Genomic DNA, 20,077 nt, shown 5'->3' with positions numbered 1-20,077 from the left:
TGTTAAAATGTATGACAGGCACGCGAAACCTTAAATTAAAGTGAATAAATGAAGACTCGGCACACCACTTCTGAAAGGTTGCCGACCCCTGTCCTAACCAGTTTCTCTCTCTCAAATTTCCCTCTGTCAGAAAGTCTTCTCCATCTTTCCCCCACTTGAGATCTTTGGCTGCCTTTCACTGAGCAAGCTTCAGGGCTATATTCAGTCTGCATTTCCTCCCTGTTGACTAGTTTTGCTTTCTCTAGTTTTGCTTTGAGTTTGCTCTGGCATCTCGTTGTTCTGTGGCTTCCTTCCTTCCTTCCTAAGTACTGAGGAATCAGCCCTGCACGTGGCTGGATTGAACTGGCTCAGCAGTATCCTGTCCTGGAAATACACCAGCTTCCAGGGGTTGGAAAGGAAGCACGTCTCAGTGGGGTGTCCCCCAGGGAGGGAGCATCTCATTGGGGTGCTGCCGTTGAGGGAACAGCCAGATCCCTACTTTCCTAGAGGAGGCGCCAATGTTTGTCTTTGTGGGTATCGCTTTTAGGGTTTCCATACCAGCAATACACAGCTTTCTGTCCCCCCTTTATGTCAGTTCCCCCTTTCCCCCCACTTCTGTTTCCCTTCTAAAACCTCAAGGATCCCCGGGCTGACATTTCATCTCTGCAGTTCAGTGAGTGTCTGGGCCTAATTCCCATCCCCTACCTCCTTTAGAGTTCAAATCCCACACAGTTTGGGGGAAGTGGATGGCTTACAGTGTTGGCAGAACCTTCCTCCATGGTCACAAATATGAATTTAGCCTAGCTTGGGGGTGAGCTGGTAGCTGTTCACTGCCCTATGTTACATGAGGCCGGCGTTCCTGTTCTGGCGTCTACATCCCAGTACCTTACCAAGGAGGACTGAAGGACGATGCAGATCTAGCTACTTAATGGGCCTCCTCTGGGCTCTTCACAGTCACTAACATACTCACCCTCCCGATGCCCCTGGGAGGCAGGGGGCAGGAACCAAGGCACAGAGAGACTAAGGGACTTGCCCAAGGTCACACAGGCACCAGTGGCAGAGCAGGGAATTGAGCCCAGGCCTCCTGCACCCCAGCCCAGTGCCATCACCACTCGACCAGCCTTCCTCTCAAGTACAGCTACGATTAGGGCAGCATGCAGAGTACAGACACTGCCCGCCCAGCCAGCGTGGGTGGAAATAGCAGTGTAGACGGGGAGGCACTGCATAAGTGGATAGAGTGCCCTATCTGCCTGAACACCAGGGTATGTACCCTACCCAGCTCTCTACATGCCCAAGCCGTGCTTCTCATGTCTACGCTGCTATTTTTAGCAGCGTATTTTCCGGTGGTTGCCTCCCCTCTGCCGGAGCCTTTCCCCGCTACCGGAGCCTTTCACTGTGGCATGTAGCTACACGAATACGGCCTGCTCTCTACATCCCCACCATAAGTGTAGACATCGCTTCAAATGGAGACATAGAGGCGGGATCCTTGAAAACTGGATGTGAGGGGTAGCCAGGGGCAGAGGGTGTATGCAGGGAGCCTGCAGTTCATACCACAGCCCCCGAGAGGATGGGCGGTGTGATCTGTTTGTCTAGGACAGGGAACAGAGAATGACTGGGTGCTGCCCGGCAGGAGGCGGGTCACTGAGAGAGAGAGGGAGCTGAAGGTGACCCGGAGAGGGGAAGATTGTTGGAGGTCGTGGGCTGCTCTACCCCGCAGCCAAGGGGAGGACAGATAAGAGAGAAGGAAGAGATGGTGGGGTGAGCTGAAGAAGAGAGGCCCAGCTCCACCCAGTCAGCTAGGAAGGCTGCCTCATTAATAGAGCTGAGGTTAGATTAACGTGGACGCTTGGTTTAAGCACAAACAGCTCCAGGGGGTGTGAATGAGGCAGGGGAGCTACACACTGGGCTGTGCCTGGTGTTTGCCGCCTTAAAAATCTCTTTATTCTGATGAGCCGCCATCAGGGAGGTGTTGGCGTGGCATCCTACCAACCAAGGCGCTGGTACTGCAGAGCACGCTTTTGTTTCCACAGTGACTGCCGGGAAGAGGCAGGGTGCCCGGGCAGGGCTGGTAGGTGTGTGTATGCATTGGACTAGAACGTCAGCACACTTTCAGCCTCAGGGGAGGTAATGGGAAAGTCCCCTTTAGTAATAGCAAATCAGAGACTTTAATAAAGGGAGCAGAGCCCAGCGATGACTCCGGAGTCTCAGAACTTGAGGAGTTGTGATCTGAGTATTGTTACTGTGATACAGTGAGGGCTGATTTCCATGACACCAGTTTTTCTAAGGCGGGGCGCATTTCACATGCAGGGGCTAGAAAAAGATGCTGGTTTACTTTACATCTGCTACAGGCACGTTTCTCATAATCGGTTTGGAGATGAGAGGGCATTCGGGACCAGCTAGCTACCCGAGGGGGAAAATAATAGACTTGATTACCAGGGCTCCTTCCTCCATGGCTGTAGCAGATGGTAGGAGGAAAAGCTATTCTGCTTGTACCACAATTGCTCCTGCTGAAGGGGCTGGTTTGTATGGGCACAAGGAAGAAAAGTTACAATGCACTCATGACAGGCTAACTTCACAGATGTTTTACTACCATTCAAACTGGACTGAGATTTTTAGTCCATCCTAGAGGATTTGGGCACATCTGCCATTAAAATAAATGGAAGGTATGTGTCTAAATCCCCTAGCCTTCTCTGAAAATCTCAACCAGTAACGCTGAAGGAAGATGGGCAGGTACCATAACCAAGTGACCACATGCTCTGAGTGCTGGACCCCATGTCCTTATCCATCCTCCCCTCCCGTTAATGACACCAACTCACATCTGCATCCGACACAATGGGGCCCCGAGCCATAATCGGGGTTCCCAGGTGCACTGCTAACATAATAATAACAATAATAATAATATTAATTAACAACAACAATAATAATTAATAATGAATAATAATTAATAAATAATGTCGTGTATAAAGTTAGCCTGCAAGCACTCTGGGGCAGGGACTATGTCTTTGTTCAGCAGTGTCCAGCACACTATACAGCACCATATACACGTTATATAAATAAATACTAATGCTAATCTATGGCAGTCTAAAATCCTGTATGTGACTGATCAGTGAGAGAAATTCAAAGAACAGGTGACTGGTGCTTTAATGTTGCCAGTTTTCTCTTCTCATCCTTATGGGGCCGGGGCTTTCATTCCCCATGATGGGATCGCTTCATGGTTCACGAGGAGACCATTGGCCCATGATTCTGCTGCTGGGATCAGGGGTGGAAATTCATGTCCCAGGCTTGACCCTTGCTGAGTTGTGGGTTCTGCTCTGGGCACAGCTGAAGGCAGGCTCTGTTCCCTAGGAGAGTGGCTCTGTGTGGGGCTTCCACATAGACCATGGATAAACGGCCAGCACTCTCCCTTCTCCTCATGCAAATTACTATTAATATTCTTATTATTGTAACCTGGGACCCCCAGACCCCACATCCAAATGCCTTTGAGCTAGATAAACCCATCCACCTGCAAAGGCAAGCCCATTCAATATCTGCTTCCCTGACATGTTCTCAGCATTAAAACTATGGCCTGGGTATTGCCTGGCTAAGCTCAGGCAGCTTGAGAGTGAGAGGTGACTAAAGTTCTCACCCAGACACAAGGAGTTTTAACTTCAAGAGAACATCAGTTTCCACTGTAGGAGGAAGAAGCGTCTGTCTAGAGCTCACAGCTCGGCTGCAAAGGTCACGGTGCTTTGCTTATCAGCCGTGGATCCAGTGGGTAAGCGCTCACTAAGGAAGACACAGCCCATCTTTGCACCCTGTTCACCATTTGGTAGTGGGGTCTGAGCTCCAATGGATGAGTCCTCTGGGGGCTCGTGAAAATGACCTGTCACCCGCCAATCTGGTATTTTACACTCCACTGTCTGGGCCAAGTTCTCATCTCAGTGACACGGATGTCCCGATAACTCCAGAGTGATCCATGGAGTCTCTCCAGACTGCGGCGGGGGCCTCAGGGTGGGGTGGAAGATGGGAATGTCACCCTATGTCATTGTGAATTCAAGGAACAGGCTGAGCAGCGGGGGTGGGGAGGGAGGAGTGTGTGTGTTTTGTCTGGCCTTTAGTGGAAACAAAGGGAGAAAGAAAGCAGCCCACAAACGGCTCTGCCCCTGCTATAAACATGGAAAGTCTGTTTCAGTGCAGCTCCCTCCAAAAACAGCTCAGGAACTAGATGTAACCACTTGAAAAGGCTCTGGTAGCAAATGAATCAGAGCATGGAGAGCTGGCAGCAGCAGGTAATTGACACACGAGGGGTTAACAGCCTCTCCCTGAGCAGAGAAAACACTGCAGCTCCCTGCCCCTGCTATGGAGATTGCTAGGCTGATCGCTGGGCCAGGGAGACTGGGGTAGGCACAAGTGGAGCTGGTTACTGATCCCTACTGTGGTTAGCTTTTGCCCCATAGCAGTTGGGAAATGCCCTGAAGGAAGCAGTCTTGTACCACTTCCCTCACCTTCACCTGGGAGATCCTCCAAAGAAGCCCTACTTCTATGTCCCACAACAGCTCCCACGCTGCCAGATGCAGCAATTTAGTCTTCTCCCAGGCCTCCAACCCTCAAAACAAAATCTCCAACCTCCTTTTCTTTCCCCCCAAGAACAGCATTTCCCAACATGGAGCTCTCAAGAGAAAGTCAGAGAGGGGAGGGGATGTAGGTGCCCCTGTATCATTCATTGGAGGTGGCTATAGCTATCCCAAAGCTGAGCACTAGGCAGGATTGGTCAGATAGTTTACTGGACAAATTCCTTCCACCAGTTTGAGTCAATAATTACTGGTTACAGTTTTTCCACTGAGGATTGTTAAATATTATTTGTTGTTGTGATGCATGGCTAGAAAGGGTTACACATCCTGCAAAATAAATAACCCTTAAAAGACACATGGGCAGATAATGTTTGTGTTTTTGTGTATCTACATATGTATGAGTAGGGTCGACAATTCTGATAATTCAGGGGTCAAAAGAAGATCCTAGCATTTAAATGAATTGTAAACGTGGGATATCTCGGTATTCATCTCTCTTTGAAATGTACTGGGAAATGGCCCACCTTGATTATCACAACAAAAGGTTTCTCTATGTATATAAATCTCCCCACTATATTTTCCACTGAATGCATCTGATGAAGTGAGCTGTAGCTCACGAAAGCTTATGCTCAAATAAATTTGTTAGTCTCTAGGGTGCCACAAGTACTCCTTTTCTTTTTGCGAATACAGACTAACACGGCTAATACACTGAAACCTGTACTGGGAATGGTGGAGGAAAAAGCATCATCTCTCTTTGAAATGTACTGGAGGAAAAAGCAAATGGCCTTATGTTAATTCGTATAGCTAAGTACCCTGGCGATGGACCTCCTTCAAAGTCATCCTAATTACCTTTTGTTCCCTGAGCAAATCCCAACTTGTCAAAGAGGACATGAAATTGTATAAAAGATCCTTGGGTCCTGATTCTGTCATCTCAGATCTGCTTAGACTTCCTCAGGGGAAGTTTGAGTCGGAAGACTGAGGTCCCAGTTATGCTGGTAGGCCTTGAATATGAGATTTGGACATTGGACTATAACCTATGAACTGAATTCTAAAGGAACACTTTGCAACTACAAAGCTCACCAGCTCTGCTGTGAATCTGAACCTCAATGAATTGAACTCATGTCTGTATGTACATTGATCTTTTAACCGTACTCTCTTTTGTTTTTTTAATAAATTTTAGTTTAGTTAATAAGAACTGGCTGTAGCGTGTATTTGGGTAAGATCTGAAACATTTGTTCACCTGGGAGGTAACGTGTCCAATCATGTGGGATTGGGAGAACCTTTTCTTTTATATGATGAAATAAGATTTACAAAAATTTTCATCATATTTGACGTGGATATGATGGAGGCCTGAGGCTGGATCACTTTAAGGGAACTGTGTTATTTGGACGTCTGAATAACCAGTAAGGTAATAAAGAAGCTGTTTTATGCTGGCTTGGTGAATCTAAGTATTGGAATATCCACCAGCTTTTGGGGGTTTGGCTGCCCCATTCTTTGCAGTTCACCCTAATTGAGTGACCATAGCTGGCCCCCACTAGGACCCCGGTCACAGTGGCGTTGTTGTGTTTGGATACACATTATCACAGGTTAATTGGGTTTTTGGATCAGAACCACACACTTGTCAAAATTTAATTTTGATATTGGAGAGTTTAAGGGTTAAAAATCAGTTACAGTGAGCGGCCCATGACAGAAAAAGCCTGGAAGAATTGTGCTTACAGAGAGGGTTGTATTTTAAGCAAAAGACTGCAGAGCAGGAACTGAAAAATCTGTTAATTGCCGGTGATAAGGAAGCAGGCCCAGGGAAAATGCCTGCAGTGGGACTGTGGGAAACCAGCAGCTAGAACTTGAACAAAAGCAAAAAATAGCTGATATGGAAGGAGAAGCTGCTGAAAGAGAAGGCCTGTGTGTTAGAGGGCTTTCCTCAACCCTCCCGCTTCCCTGGTTCTTGTCACACAGAGAGCAAGCAGCAAAAGACCAGAAGTCTGAAGCGGAGACAATGCAATGTTTATTTGGGTTAGTTTCCAAGCAAGCATATTTCGAAGCCCTTCACACCAGTCGGGCTTATCTCTATACGCCAATAGAGTCTGTTCCCCAATGTTCCCTTCCCAGCTTCGACGCCGCGGAGCATTTGCCCCACGTCCCCCTTCCCAGCTCTGAGTAAATTTAGACTGGAAATGAGAACAAAGTTTCTAACCAGCTGAAGAGTGAGGATTGGGACCAGCCCCCAGTGCGGGGTGGGGACCACCTGGTTAGTTTGAAGATGGAGCTTGGTACATTTATGAATGGGATTATATAACAGGGCTGCCTGTGGTAGCCGGGTGCTGGACTCGATGACACAGGAGGGTCTCTTCCAGTCCTGTGTCCCTAGATCTCTATGGTTCTGAGTCTGACCGAGATGCAGGGATTTCCCAGCACCCCCCTGAATTTCCCCAACCCTCCCCAGTTTTGTGAACTAGTTACATGCAGTGTTGCCAATTTAGTGATTGTTTGGAAATTTGAATTGAAATTGAAACATAAACACACTTTAAAAGCATATAAAGTGTATGAAAAAAATACGTGTATCTGAAAAAGTATAATAGATTTGAAAAGTATGAACATAGACTAGCTTCCTTATACAGCTGTTGTTTTTTATGACAATGTCAGTGCATTCATTTAGGTGATGTTGGCCAACCTAATAATTTCAAATGATGATGTGTAAGCAAAATCTAAATGAGCTCTCCCTGACAGCTAGTGATGAGCTGGGGGCTGGGGGGAAAGGCTTCACGACCAGACTGTATTTACATTCACACCTAATCTACCTAGGTATCCAGCAAACAGAGCTGCCTTGCCCAAGTGATAGATTTTGGCTGGGGTTGGTTTACAAATTACCTGAATGTGGGAGGGTGGGGGAATGAAATGTTATTGTTCTTATTGTCTGAGTAAAGGGCAGCAGAACTGTACTCGACCTGTGCTGACTGAGGGTATCAAGAGAGAGGCAGGGGACAGGTGTTTTGCTTGATGGTTGGCCTGAGTCACAAGTACCATTTGACCTGCCCCTCTCCACTGTTTAAAGACAGAGCTGATTAGTCTCCATAAAGAGCCTTTTGTTCTGTTCAGTGACCACTACAGCTGAACATGATACAGTTCTGTGGTGATCTAGAATCCTATTTTCGACATGTCCAACTCAAGGAATATTTCCAACACACCTCTGAACAGCACACTAACCCACAGAGACCTTCCTACCAACACTACAAAAAGAAGGATTCTGGGTGGACTCCTCCTGAAGGTCGAAACAACAGACTGGACTTCTACATAGAGTGCTTCCGCCGACGTGCACGGGCTGAAATTGTGGAAAAGCAGCATCACTTGCCCCATAACCTCAGCCATGCAGAACACAATGCCATCCACAGCCTCAGAAACAACTCTGACATCATAATCAAAAAGGCTGACAAAGGAGGTGCTGTCGTCATCATGAATAGGTCGGAATGTGAACAAGAGGCTGCTCGGCAGCTCTCCAACACCAGATTCTACAGGCCATTACCCTCTGATCCCACTGAGGGTTACCAAAAGAAACAACATCATCTGCTCAAGAAACTCCCTGAAAAAGCACAAGAACAAATCCTCACAGACACACCCCTGGAACCCCGACCTGGAATATTCTATCTGCTACCCAAGATCCATAAACCTGGAAATCCTGGGCGCCCCATCATCTCAGGCATTGGCACCCTGACAGCAGGATTGTCTGGCTATGTAGACTCCCTCCTCAGGCCCTACGCTACCAGCACTCCCAGCCATCTTCGAGACACCACTGATTTCCTGAGGAAACTACAATCCATCGGTGATCTTCCTGAAAACACCATCCTGGCCACTATGGATGTAGAAGCCCTCTACACCAACATTCCACACAAAAGATGGACTACAAGCCGTCAGGAACAGTATCCCTGATAATGTCACGGCAAACCTGGTGGCTGAACTTTGTGACTTTGTCCTCACCCATAACTATTTCAAACTGGGGACAATGTATACCTTCAAATCAGTGGCACTGCTATGGGTACCCACATGGCCCCACAGTATGCCAACATTTTTATGGCTGACTTAGAACAACGCTTCCTTAGCTCTTGTCCCCTAATGCCCCTACTCTACTTGCGCTACATTGATGACATCTTCATCATCTGGACCCATGGAAAAGAAGCCCTTGAGGAATTCCACGATGATTTCAACAATTTCCATCCCACCATCAACCTCAGCCTGGACCAGTCCACACAAGAAATCCACTTCCTGGACACTACAGTGCTAATAAGCGATGGTCACATAAACATCACCCTATACCGGAAACCTACTGACCGCTATTCCTACCTACATGCCTCCAGCTTTCATCCAGACCACACCACACGATCCATTGTCTACAGCCAAGCTCTACGATACAACCACATTTGCTCCAACCCCTCAGACAAACACCTACAAGATCTCTATCAAGCGTTCTTACAACTATAATACCCACCTGCTGAAGTGAAGAACCAGATTGACAGAGCCAGAAGAGTACCCAGAAGTCACCTACTACAGGACAGGCCCAACAAATAAAATAACAGAACGCCACTAGCCGTCACCTTCAGCCCCCAACTAAAACCTCTCCAACGCGTTATCAAGGATCTACAACCTATCCTGAAGGACGACCCACCACTCTCACAGATCTTGGGAGACAGGCCAGTCCTTGCCTACAAACAGCCCCCCAACCTGAAGCAAATACTCACCAGCAACCACACACCACACAACAGAACCACTAACCCAGGAACCTATCATAGAATCATAGAATCATAGAATATCAGGGTTGGAAGGGACCTCAGGAGGTCATCTAGTCCAACCCCCTGCTCAAAGCAGGACCAATCCCCAATTAAATCATCCCAGCCAGGGCTTTGTCAAGCCTGACCTTAAAAACTTCTAAGGAAGGAGATTCTACCACCTCCCTAGGTAATGTATTCCAGTGTTTCACCACTCTCCTAGTGAAAAAGTTTTTCCTAATATCCAACCTAAACCTCCCGCACTGCAACTTGAGACCATTACTCCTTGTCCTGTTCTCTTCTACCACTGAGAATAGTCTAGAACCATCCTCTCTGGAACCACCTCTCAGGTAGTTGAAAGCAGCTATCAAATCCCCCCTCATTCTTCTCTTCTGCAGACTAAACAATCCCAGTTCCCTCAGCCTCTCCTCATAAGTCATGTGTTCCAGACCCCTAATCATTTTTGTTGCCCTTCGCTGGACTCTCTCCAATTTATCCACATCCTTCTTGTAGTGTGGGGCCCAAAACTGGACACAGTACTCCAGATGAGGCCTCACCAATGTCGAATAGAGGGGAACGATCACGTCCCTCGATCTGCTCGCTATGCCCCTACTTATACATCCCAAAATGCCATTGGCCTTCTTGGCAACAAGGGCACACTGCTGACTCATATCCAGCTTCTCTATCCTTGCAACAAAGCCCATTGCCAACTGTGTCCACACATCTATTCAGGGGACACCATCATAGAGCCTAATCACATCAGCCACATTATCAGAGGCTCGTTCACCTGCACATCTACCAATGTGATAGATGCCATCATGTGCCAGCAATGCCCCTCTGCTATGTACATTGGCCAAACCAGACAGTCTCTACGTAAAAGAATAAATGGACACAAATCAGATGTCAAGAATTATAACATTCAAAAATCAGTAGGAGAACATGTCAATCACTCTGGTCACTCGATTACAGACCTAAAAGTGGCAATTCTTCAACAAAAAACTTCAGAAACAGACTCCAACGAGAGACTGCTGAATTGGAATTGATTTGCAAACTGGACACCATTAACTTAGGCTTGAATAAAGACTGGGAGTGGACGTGTCATTACACAAAGTAAAACTATTTCCCCATGTTTATTCCCCCCCCCCACACACACTGTTCCTCACACATTCTTATCAACTGCTGGAAATGGCCCCCCTTGATTATCACTACAAAAGGTTTTTTTTTCTCTCCTGCTGGTAATAGCTCACCTTACCTGATCACTCTCGTTAAAGTGTTAAAGTGTACGGTAACACCCATTGTTTCATGTTCTCTGTATATAAAATCTCCCCCCTGTATCTTCCACTGCATGCATCCGATGAAGTGAGCTGTAGCTCACGAAAGCTTACGCTCAAATAAATTGGTTAGTCTCTAAGATGCCACAAGTCCTCCTTTTCTTACTACAGCTGAAATCACTGATAATCAGGACTAAATGCTTAGACCTGCTGTGGGACAGTGTTTCTGTGGCAGAGACGGCCCAGTCTGCACCAGCAGCGCGGTTCCCCCACTGAGAGCTCGGCTGAAATCACGGAGAGCCGGTGGAACCTCAAGAGACCCACTCGCAGAGGTCACAGGGGCAGGTGGCAGCCGAAGGTGACGGCGCAGGGCCATTGGCGATGGAGTGAACGGGGGCACAACGAACAACAGCGGCCAGAGCGAACAGTGATCAGCTGGAGGAACGAGCAAGGTGCCTTCTTGCCCCGCACCTGGGAGATGAACTCATGTGAAAGCACCTCTGAACTCTGAGTCTCCACTGACCAAGGACAACACCGGTGAGTGTTCATGAGGCTGTTAAGAATGCTGGAGACACAACACAGTTCATGAGAACCAACATGGCTGCGGCATCCTACTTTCTATTTAAGCAAGAGATGCCGCACGCTACGAACTGGAGGCCAATGTTAAGTGCATGGTCACTTGTTCATCCTGAAGTTGAACACTGGTTCCGAACAAGACCAACAAATGCTCACTGTCTTTCTGCAAGAAACTCAACTGACTGGCTAGAAGTATGTGGTGTAACAGTGAAAGACTCAACAGTTGAAAAAGTGAAGAACTCTCTCACCACATTCAAAAAATGTGTATACATGGCTGATCAGTGCACCAATGCAAATGGGCATCAAGTATTGTCACTGTGTGAATAGAATTTTGTGCTCTGAAAGAAGTCACCTTCTGCCTGATCATGTGAATGAACTAATGAGCATATCAATTGTTACGAATTACACCTGAGAGGACACGCACACAACTGCTACGAATTACACCTGGTAGGACACGCACACTAATGCTGCGAATTATACCTGATAGGACACGCACAGTTCGAATCTAGGCTGAGGCACATAAACAAAGTCCACAACTGCAGAGTTCCCAAAAGACACTAAGTTTATTACGCTCGAGCGTAGTGCCCCCCTGCATACAGATTATACAAAGGTTATATACTTTTTAGCAAAGCATGTTGCCCTCGTGCATCGGAAACCTTCGCCAATAAACAAACCCTTTTCTTATCTACCACCTATCCCTGCTTGGTGCATTCCTCGTGCTATACCAGTATGTTAATTACATAGCATGGTCCTAAAGCCATGCATCAGTAACCTTTATTATCAGGATGGGAGGGCTCACATCAAGGCCAAGAGACAGGGAGTTAGAGACTGACAAAAACCAGATACTGGGAGTCAAGGCAGGTTGGAGTCAAGGAGGAGGATTTTCACAGGGATTCAGTATCTAAGGATCACTCCTCCTGGTGTATGATGTGCTGGCATTTAAACAATGGTGGGCCCCAAACCAAAATGGAGTCACATGTGCTAACTTTTCCTTAACACAATGGAAGGAATGGAAGTACCGGACACATGAGAAGCCACCAAAAATGAACACATTGCAGTCAAGAAGTTCATTAACAGAGGGTGCAAAATTATAACAAGAAACCAAGAAGGATGTAGACTTCGTGCTTCATAGAAGTCTTGAGTCGCCAACTTTAATTTGTGTGATGATTTTAAAACATGAGTTAAATCTAATAAAATAGTCATGAAACATTTTTCAGTTTTACTATGGTGCCATACAGCCCCCCTTCACCCTCACGGTCTCACCCCTCATTGGCCCTGACCTCCCCCCCTGTAAATTTGAACACCCCTGCTAATTTCAATCCCTGGGGAAAACACTGCTGAGATGTGAAGTCACAAGCAGTGGCAGATGTAGAGTTAGCGGGACCCTGTGCGCAGCTTCATTTTTGCCCCCCGCACCCCGGGACCCAGCCAAGAAAAAGAACATTCTCTCTTATCTCCCCTCCCCACCCATTTTTCATTCTTTTTTTCTTCATCCTCCTCCTATATTATAAGTAATAGGAAGTAAATGACAATAAAGTGAGGTACCTTGATTGGGGCAGGGGGTTGGGGTGCAGGAGGGAGTGCGCGGGTCAGGCTCTGGGAGGGAGTTTGGGTGCTGGGTGCAAGCTTTGGGCTGGGGCAGGGGGTTGGCATTTATCTTGGGGGGCACAGCTCCCAAAGCGACCGGCACACCCCTCTGGCAGTGGCTAGGTGGGGCGGGGGGGACACACGGGTCTCTGCACGCTGCTGCCCACAGGCATCACCCAGCAGCTCCCATTGGCTGCAGTTCCCAGCCAGTTTCCAGAACAGGGTTAGCTTTGTGAGCAGCTGCATCTTCCTTCCATAGCACCACCATAGGCTGTTAAGAGCTGGTTGAATAATAAAGGAAGAATTAATTCACAAAGACTCGGGCTGGTGGCAAATCTTCCCCCTAAATGATTATTCAAAGGGAAACGGCTCTTTCGATCAAATGGAAATTTTCATGAAAAACAGCTGGTTTTTCAAAAAACTTTGGGATTTTCCCCCAAAGCCCCAAACGGAAAATGTTTTGGTTTTTCGACATTCCCTCAAAATTTTTCATGGGGAGGGAGTTCCCGGCCAATGGGAGCTGCGGAGTTCCCGGCCAATGGGAGCTGCGGAGTCGGGGAGGGGGCAACACACGGAGACACACACACACATACACCCCCCCCCCCCAGGCTGCAGGAACATGCCGGCTGCTTCCGGGAGCGGTGTGGAGGGAGGGAGGCAACGTGGGCAGGGAGCTGCCTTAGTCCTGCTGCTGGCCCATCTCTGCGCGCCCCTTGTGGGGAGGGGGACAGTGGGTCTCCGTAAGCTGTCTGAGGCAGGGACAGCGCATGGAGCTGCCTCCCCTGCCACTAGGGGTACGCAGAGACATTCCAGCAGCCGGCTGCTTCTGGGAGCAGCGTGGGGCCACCAGCCACGGAGCCCTGCTGCACCGCCAGCCGGGACTCAGGGGCAGGTTGTCAGATGAGATTTGTCCTGCATTTTGGGGGCCCCCCTGTCATTCGGGGACCCATGCCACTGCACGGTTTGTTACATGGTAAATCCGCTGCTGGTCACAAGTTGCAGTGGGGGAGGTTTAGGTTGGATATTAGGAAAAACTTTTTCACTAGGAGGGTGGTGAAACACTGGAATCCGTTACCTAGGGAGGTGGTGGAATCTCCTTCCTTAGAGGTTTTTAAGGTCAGGCTTGACAAAGCCCTGGCTGGGATGATTTAGTTGGGGTTGGTCCTGCTTTGAGCAGGGGGTGGGACTAGATGACCTCCTGAGGTCCCTTCCAACCCTGAGATTCTAGGATTCTAGGATTCTATGAAGAGTTTACAACCTAAGAAACAATTTGGCTCAGGATGGCCATAACTGAGCTGGGGTAAGGCAATTCTCTCCTCTGTAACTAAATGAGGCATTGCTTTGTTTACTGCCTTGCTTTAAGCTGCCTTGGCTGGCTAGGAGATGGGCAAGATCAAAACTGTGGCATGGGGAGGAGAGGGGCTGGGGAAATGAACACGAGATGCAAACAACATTCTTATAAGAAACTTTGCAATGCATTTTTGGCGGGCATGGGACAAGATCCTAAGAAGCTGTGGGAGGAAGACTGTGGATATAGGGAGCGGAGGTCATAGGGGGAAGTGGTGAGAGATGGACCAAATGGCTAGTATTTGCCTATGGACACACACAATAAACCCTAGTTTGGGGTGAACAAATACATAGGAACTGGGTTAAAGCAAAATGAAAATAGCAAGGAATGCGGTGAATTGCGTTTCCTGAATCCTCCCCTGTGTGTTGTCTATTTATACCGCTTTGGAGCAGAGAACTGTCCTTGCTATATATTTGGGAGGCAGCCAGCTCCTTTGTATGTATGGGGGGGGCGGCTAGAAACATCCTGATATTAGAAACATCCTGATACTAGCTTAATCATTATCATTTGAACTCCCCAAATGATAACACTCCCTAGGACACTTCCTAAGCACACCCAGACTTGCCGAAGTGCTGGGTTGGCATGGGAGATGCACAGAGACACTGACAGAGAGAGCCACCAGTGTGCACCACCACTAATTTACCGTCCTACAGGTGCAAAAACAGCAGGCTCCTTTGGGAGAGCTGCTCCGTATTGTGTTGTGGCCAAATTGTGCCCTGGCCAAATTGTGCCACGGAGTGCCAGCAGTGTGAGCAAAGTCATTCTGGGTGTGACTCAGCACAGGGACTTTGTCTGGAAGCAAAGGTCCACCTTTGCAAACACAAAACTTGGTTCTGTGCCATGGGGAAAGGAAAAACAACCGGCAAAGGTCTCTTCCCCCACCACAGCCGTGGAAGTCACAAGCCAGGAGACTTAAATTTCAGTCCAGATCCCTTCAGCAGATCACGGTCACAGTCCAGAAACAAAACCAGCTCTAAAGGCAGATGAGTTGGGACCATGGAGATATGGCAGCAAATATTTTCTCAGAAGATTGGGCAGATGAAACCAGGAGACACATGGACTCTGAAGGCGGATTATAACCTTCAGTTCAACGACCGGGATCCTGGATGGAAGCAATTCCTGCAACAACATGCGTTTGCCAGGTGAGGGGTAGGTAGCAGGAGAACACGGTTAGCAAAGGGCTTTGTGAGCAGCTGCATCTTCCTTCTATAGCACTACCATAGGCTGTTAAGAGCTGGTTGAATAGTAAAGGAAGAATTAATTCACAAAGACTTGGGCTGGTGACAAATCTTCCCCCTAAATGATTATTCAAAGGGAAACGGCTTTTTGGATCAAATGGAAATTTTCATGAAAAACAGCTGGTTTTTCAAAAAACTTAGGGGGTTTTCCCCCAAAGCCCCAAATGGAAAATGTTTTGGTTTTTCGACATTCCCTCAAAATTTTTCATGGGGAGGGAGGACAGGAGGAATCACTTATCGGCTCTAACAAAGAGATGTTTACTGACAAATTTTGTGGATTTTTTGCACTATTTTTGGTGACATTTTTGAACTTTCCGGCAAGCTCTATTCGCTAATATTCTTGTGAATACAGGCTCCAAGTTCCGTTTCCTGTGATAAGTGAGATCATATTATTCTATATTTGTCCATGTCTGCACAACTAGTGGGCATTTATCAAAATGTTTGCGAAACCCAGGAGTTGCACGAAATGTAGCAGCAGTGAATTGATTCATTGCCTGAAAATTCACACCTGAACTCCATCGTTTGTTATCCTCCACTTTAGAAAGCTTGTCATCCAATCAGGGAGGAGAAGCAATACCATGTGGCTCAGGTGACCAGTTAAAGAGCCAGCTTGGCAACAACGGAAGAAGCTGAAGGCTATTAGCCCAAAGCATTTGATGAATCCTTACAAATAGCAAGCCCATGAACAAATGCAGGATCAGTTTATGAATGATTCACTAACCAGAAAATGACAGGTTTCAGAGTAACAGCCGTGTTAGTCTGTATTCGCAAAAAGAAAAGGAGTACTTGTGGCACCTTAGAGACTAACCAATTTATTTGAGCATGAGCTTTCGTGAGCTACAGCTCACTTCATGTAGCTCATGAAAGCTTATGCTCAAATAAATTGGTTAGTCTCTAAGGTGCCACAAGTACTCCTTTTCTTTTAACCAGAAAATAGGGCTCAATCATTGCAAATAATCTTAAGGAATAATTTGACCAGTTCTAACAATGTCTAGTTACCTGAATATTTGCAGTGTGACCATCATTGCAGTATCTGGGTGCTGGATGTTTATCATCATAATCTAGTGCTCTGGAGCATGCTAGACCCGTCACAGACCACAGAAAGCCATGGGCGGGGAGGGAGAAGCGGCTGGAAAGTACCAGCAGGGAGGGAGAAGGTGACAGAGGGGAGGGCTAAGAAGGGGCAGAGGAAGAGGGGGTGGGGAGAGACCAAGAGGTTGGCCTGGAAGGAGGGAGATGAGAAGGCCGAGGGGTAGAATGGGGGTGGGTGAGTGAGGCCAGGCAATGCAGGGGTGGCAGCGGAGGGCTGGGTCATGCACATGGACGGGGCTGGAGGAAGCAGTGAATTACACCCACCTCGACTCTTCTAGACATCGTCAGTGTCATCTCAAAATCTGACCCAGTGCCGCCGCCCACTCATTCTGCTGATTTTCATCCGCTGTGTTTATTTCCCCATCCCCAGGGCTTCAGGCCTGAAGCTTTATTGCTGCTGAATTATGCTGAGCTTGCTCTCCTCGTAGGCGCCTATGGAGCCACCAAGCCCAGACTGGGTCGGCTTTGCTGCTGGCGCTTTACTTCTCTAGCGTCACCTCTGTGTTCCTTGCCTGCATTTCCAGGCAGCGGGGCCCATCCTGGCTTGAGAAGGAGAGGAAGATTCTAAGGGTCAGCCTGGATCCATATAACAATGGAAAGATCAGCTGGAGCCAGGGGCTGGTTGCTGTGGGCAGGCAGCCGCCAAGGAGTGGCTTGCAGAAGGAATTCTGGGAGCAAATATGGATGCAGGAGCAGCTAAAACTATACCTCGTTCTACTGAACACTTGGATGATAGTTATATGTTACTTAGGTAGCACTATGGGGCTGTACAATACAATGAAAGTGAGATTCCTGCCCCAAAGAGCTTACAATCTCAATTAAGGAGGAGAAGGAGGAGCCGGGAAAGGGAGAGAGGAGGGAGAGGACAGTATGAGCGTGTGGTCACTTAGGACGCTAACGCATGCGATGTACAGTTATTTGTATGGTGATAGGACCCAAAGGCCTCTGTCAGCTTGCACTCCCTTGGGCTAGGCACTCTCAGCCATATAGCAACGAATCTCTGCCCCTAGAAAGCTTAAACACTCAATAGATGGGGCTAAAGGGGATTTTTATGACCACGACCATTATTATTTTTAAACCTCTGAGGGGCTACAGCTCCAAAGCCTTCTTGAAGCAGTAGGTTTGGAGGAGGGGTGTGAAGGTGGCCAAGGGGAGCTGTGGTCTAAGACGCAGTGAGGGCATGACATGCAGGGGGGCTGGTAACGGACTGCTCTTTATTTCCTGGCCCTAGTCACCACACATGGGTCGCCGTTACAAAAAGCTGTGTGTTGCGTCAGCATCCGATAGCTGCTGCTCCAGATCAGGAAGGAATTCTAGGAATCGGGGAAGCATGAGATATGGCCTGGAGGTCACCAGAGCCCATAGCTATTTGAACGTCAAACATCTGTAGCCAAAACCAGGTCTCAATATCCATCGTACAGAGGAGCAGAAGCATCCTGTTTAGAGTGGACTCATGCTGGAAACCGTCTGCAAGGCATAACGACGACAGCTGTATTGAACCTACTAACTAATAAACGGTGCTGTACAATCCTCAGTGCTAGTAGATAGCGCTCCTACACCGCTCGATCGACCCCTCCTGTGTACAGTGCTCCAGAATCCCTCCTGCGGGACAGAGGCTGAGTTCTCAGATTAGCAGCTGCAGCTGGTTCAGGGCTTTGAATCTGGGTTAAGTTTTGTCTCCTGCTTTCTCCTGTTAGGTTTCAGTGTTCACAGTGCTGGCATATGTGGCACTCAGCTCAGGTGAACATTCTCTTCCACATGCACCTGGACCGGAAGCAGAGACGGGGCCAGGTGAAGATGAAAATCTTCAGACAGGAGTGCAAGAAGTGTCTCGTGCCGAAACTGGAACTGCCTGAATTCAGCCAGGAGAACACCGAGAGAGTCCTGGAGAACCTGATGCTGAAGATTCGCGGGAAATGCTACAGAGAAGCCATCAGTCCCAACAGCCTGTCCAAGAACATCGTGGAAGCTCAGATAATGGGGCCACATGACAGCTCCCACTGTGAAGCCTGCCAGCTGGGCATCTGTTATGCGAAATATGAAGCCCAAGCACCAGCCAACACCTTCTTTAGGGCTGTTTCTCTTTTTCCACGCAGCTCTCCTGCCCATGAGGAATGGAGCGAAGCAGAGATGGGGAGCAGCCGCAACATGGGGAGCAGCTGTGACGGGCGGCGCTGCTGTTGCTACATTTGTTGTTTGGTCATTTTTTTGGCTGTGCTCATTTTTGTTCTGCTTTATCTCAAAATCTAGTGGAAATTCGACACTCATACTTGTCCCTAATATAACTGAACTGTAATAACCTGAGTAATAATTGGGCTTGGAAAGATTACATTTTTTTCCGTAAATGTCAGTGAATGTCAATTTCCACCACACACACATAAACCAATACAAAAATATTTCCATCAGTAATTGAAATTTACCGATCGGCAAAGTAAGACAAATGTTGCTTGGGGCCTTGTTAGCATTTGATTTCAGGATATTTACTTGGTATATTTTGACAGGCAATGTTGACAGTTTGCGCTTTAACGGTTAAAAAGCGTTAATTTTTTGAATTGCAGCATTGTCTATCATGAAGTAATTATTGTCTGACCCCCCACCCCCCGCCTGCCTCATAATTTCCCACAACTATGAAAATTTAAATCAATAAATGTTTGGGGGGGAAAAAGCCTAAGCCATTATGTTTTGCAGCTGTGAAAATTTACAGAGATAAAAATAAAATAAAAAAAAATGCTTAAAAATAACCGTGGCTATTTCCTGCCAAAATTATATAAATAATCAAATTCTGCCAAGCCTAGTAATAATAGATAATGTACCTGTCTATGTAGGGCGGAATGCGTGCACTGGGCTGAGAGCTAGAAAAAATATTTTTATTGGCCAGCTGAGCAGATTTCCTCTAGGAGCCATTGAGGGATGGTAGCTAAGGACCTCTAAGTGGCCTTTTTACGTGGTCATTTTTCAGAGTAGAACTGCCCTTTAATTATCGCATAATCTTTCCCAGGATCCAGCCCTGGAGAAGCCGAGCAATAGAACAGAAAGAGGTACGTCAGGCAAAAGACCTTTGAATTAGCTCACCTGATCCTCAGGAGTTCAAAGGAGCGTTTAGGGCTTCATTGATTCTTGGGCCGGCGGAACCCCTGCCCCTTGGGCATGATTTTCTAAGCTGCCTGAGGTTAAATATGTGGCTGCAATCGAGTCGCGAGGAGTCTAGGTACCCTCCGTGGTGCCTGTAACTTCAGTGACTGTCGACACAACGTTTCCCACCCGCACTTGGGAGCTGTTTCACAACTTCAGGCCTTTTGTCTGTCAGGCTGCTTGGCCTGGCCTTGAGCCCTTTCAATTCAACGAGGGTCTGATGCGTTCCCATGAAACGTCCTGGAAACCTCCCCGTCCCACGGGCCAGCTGGAAAGTCTGCTGCAACCCCCTGGCAAGTTCTCCTCCGCACCCTTTCCTTTAAAGGGCGGTGTTACAAGTGTAACCCCCAAGGAGATGACCTAGATTCCTGGGGCTCGGTCTGCTGGCAGCTCAGGGGGAGGTGCACTGTCCCTGGTAGGGAGGGGGAGCCACGGCAGACTCAGAGTCTGCCTGGCACCAATAGGGAGTGAGAAGCCCTTCCCAGGGAGCTCAGGAAAGGGGAGAGGCCATTTTTGAGGCAGTCTGGAGCCAGCCAGGGCAAGGGCAGGA

At 47.9% G+C, this 20,077-nt stretch overlaps 1 protein-coding gene across 1 annotated transcript; it reads left to right on the top strand.

Moving 5' to 3' along the window:
* The first annotated feature begins 14,955 nt into the window (after positions 1-14,955).
* On the top strand, positions 14,956-19,098 carry LOC140916850 (receptor-transporting protein 3). Its single transcript, XM_073358737.1, has 2 exons — positions 14,956-15,207; positions 18,093-19,098. The coding sequence occupies exons 1-2, from the start codon at positions 15,062-15,064 to the stop codon at positions 18,643-18,645; spliced, it is 699 nt and encodes a 232-aa protein (XP_073214838.1). The 5' UTR covers positions 14,956-15,061; the 3' UTR covers positions 18,646-19,098.
* The last annotated feature ends 979 nt before the right edge of the window (positions 19,099-20,077 follow it).

Source organism: Lepidochelys kempii, chromosome 9, assembly GCF_965140285.1.
Source record: "Lepidochelys kempii isolate rLepKem1 chromosome 9, rLepKem1.hap1, whole genome shotgun sequence".
Classification (NCBI taxonomy): Eukaryota; Metazoa; Chordata; order Testudines; family Cheloniidae; genus Lepidochelys; species Lepidochelys kempii.
Note: the sequence above shows the minus strand (reverse complement) of the source record. Positions and strands in the feature narration are given on the sequence as shown.

Excerpts from the sequence above, each read along its gene's own strand:
- LOC140916850 (XM_073358737.1), top strand. The coding sequence starts at position 15,062 with ATGGAGATATGGCAGCAAATATTTTCTCAGAAGATTGGGCAGATGAAA. Across the intron at positions 15,208-18,092 it reads CAACAACATGCGTTTGCCAG|GTTTCAGTGTTCACAGTGCT; the intron begins GTGAGGGGTAGG and ends TTCTCCTGTTAG.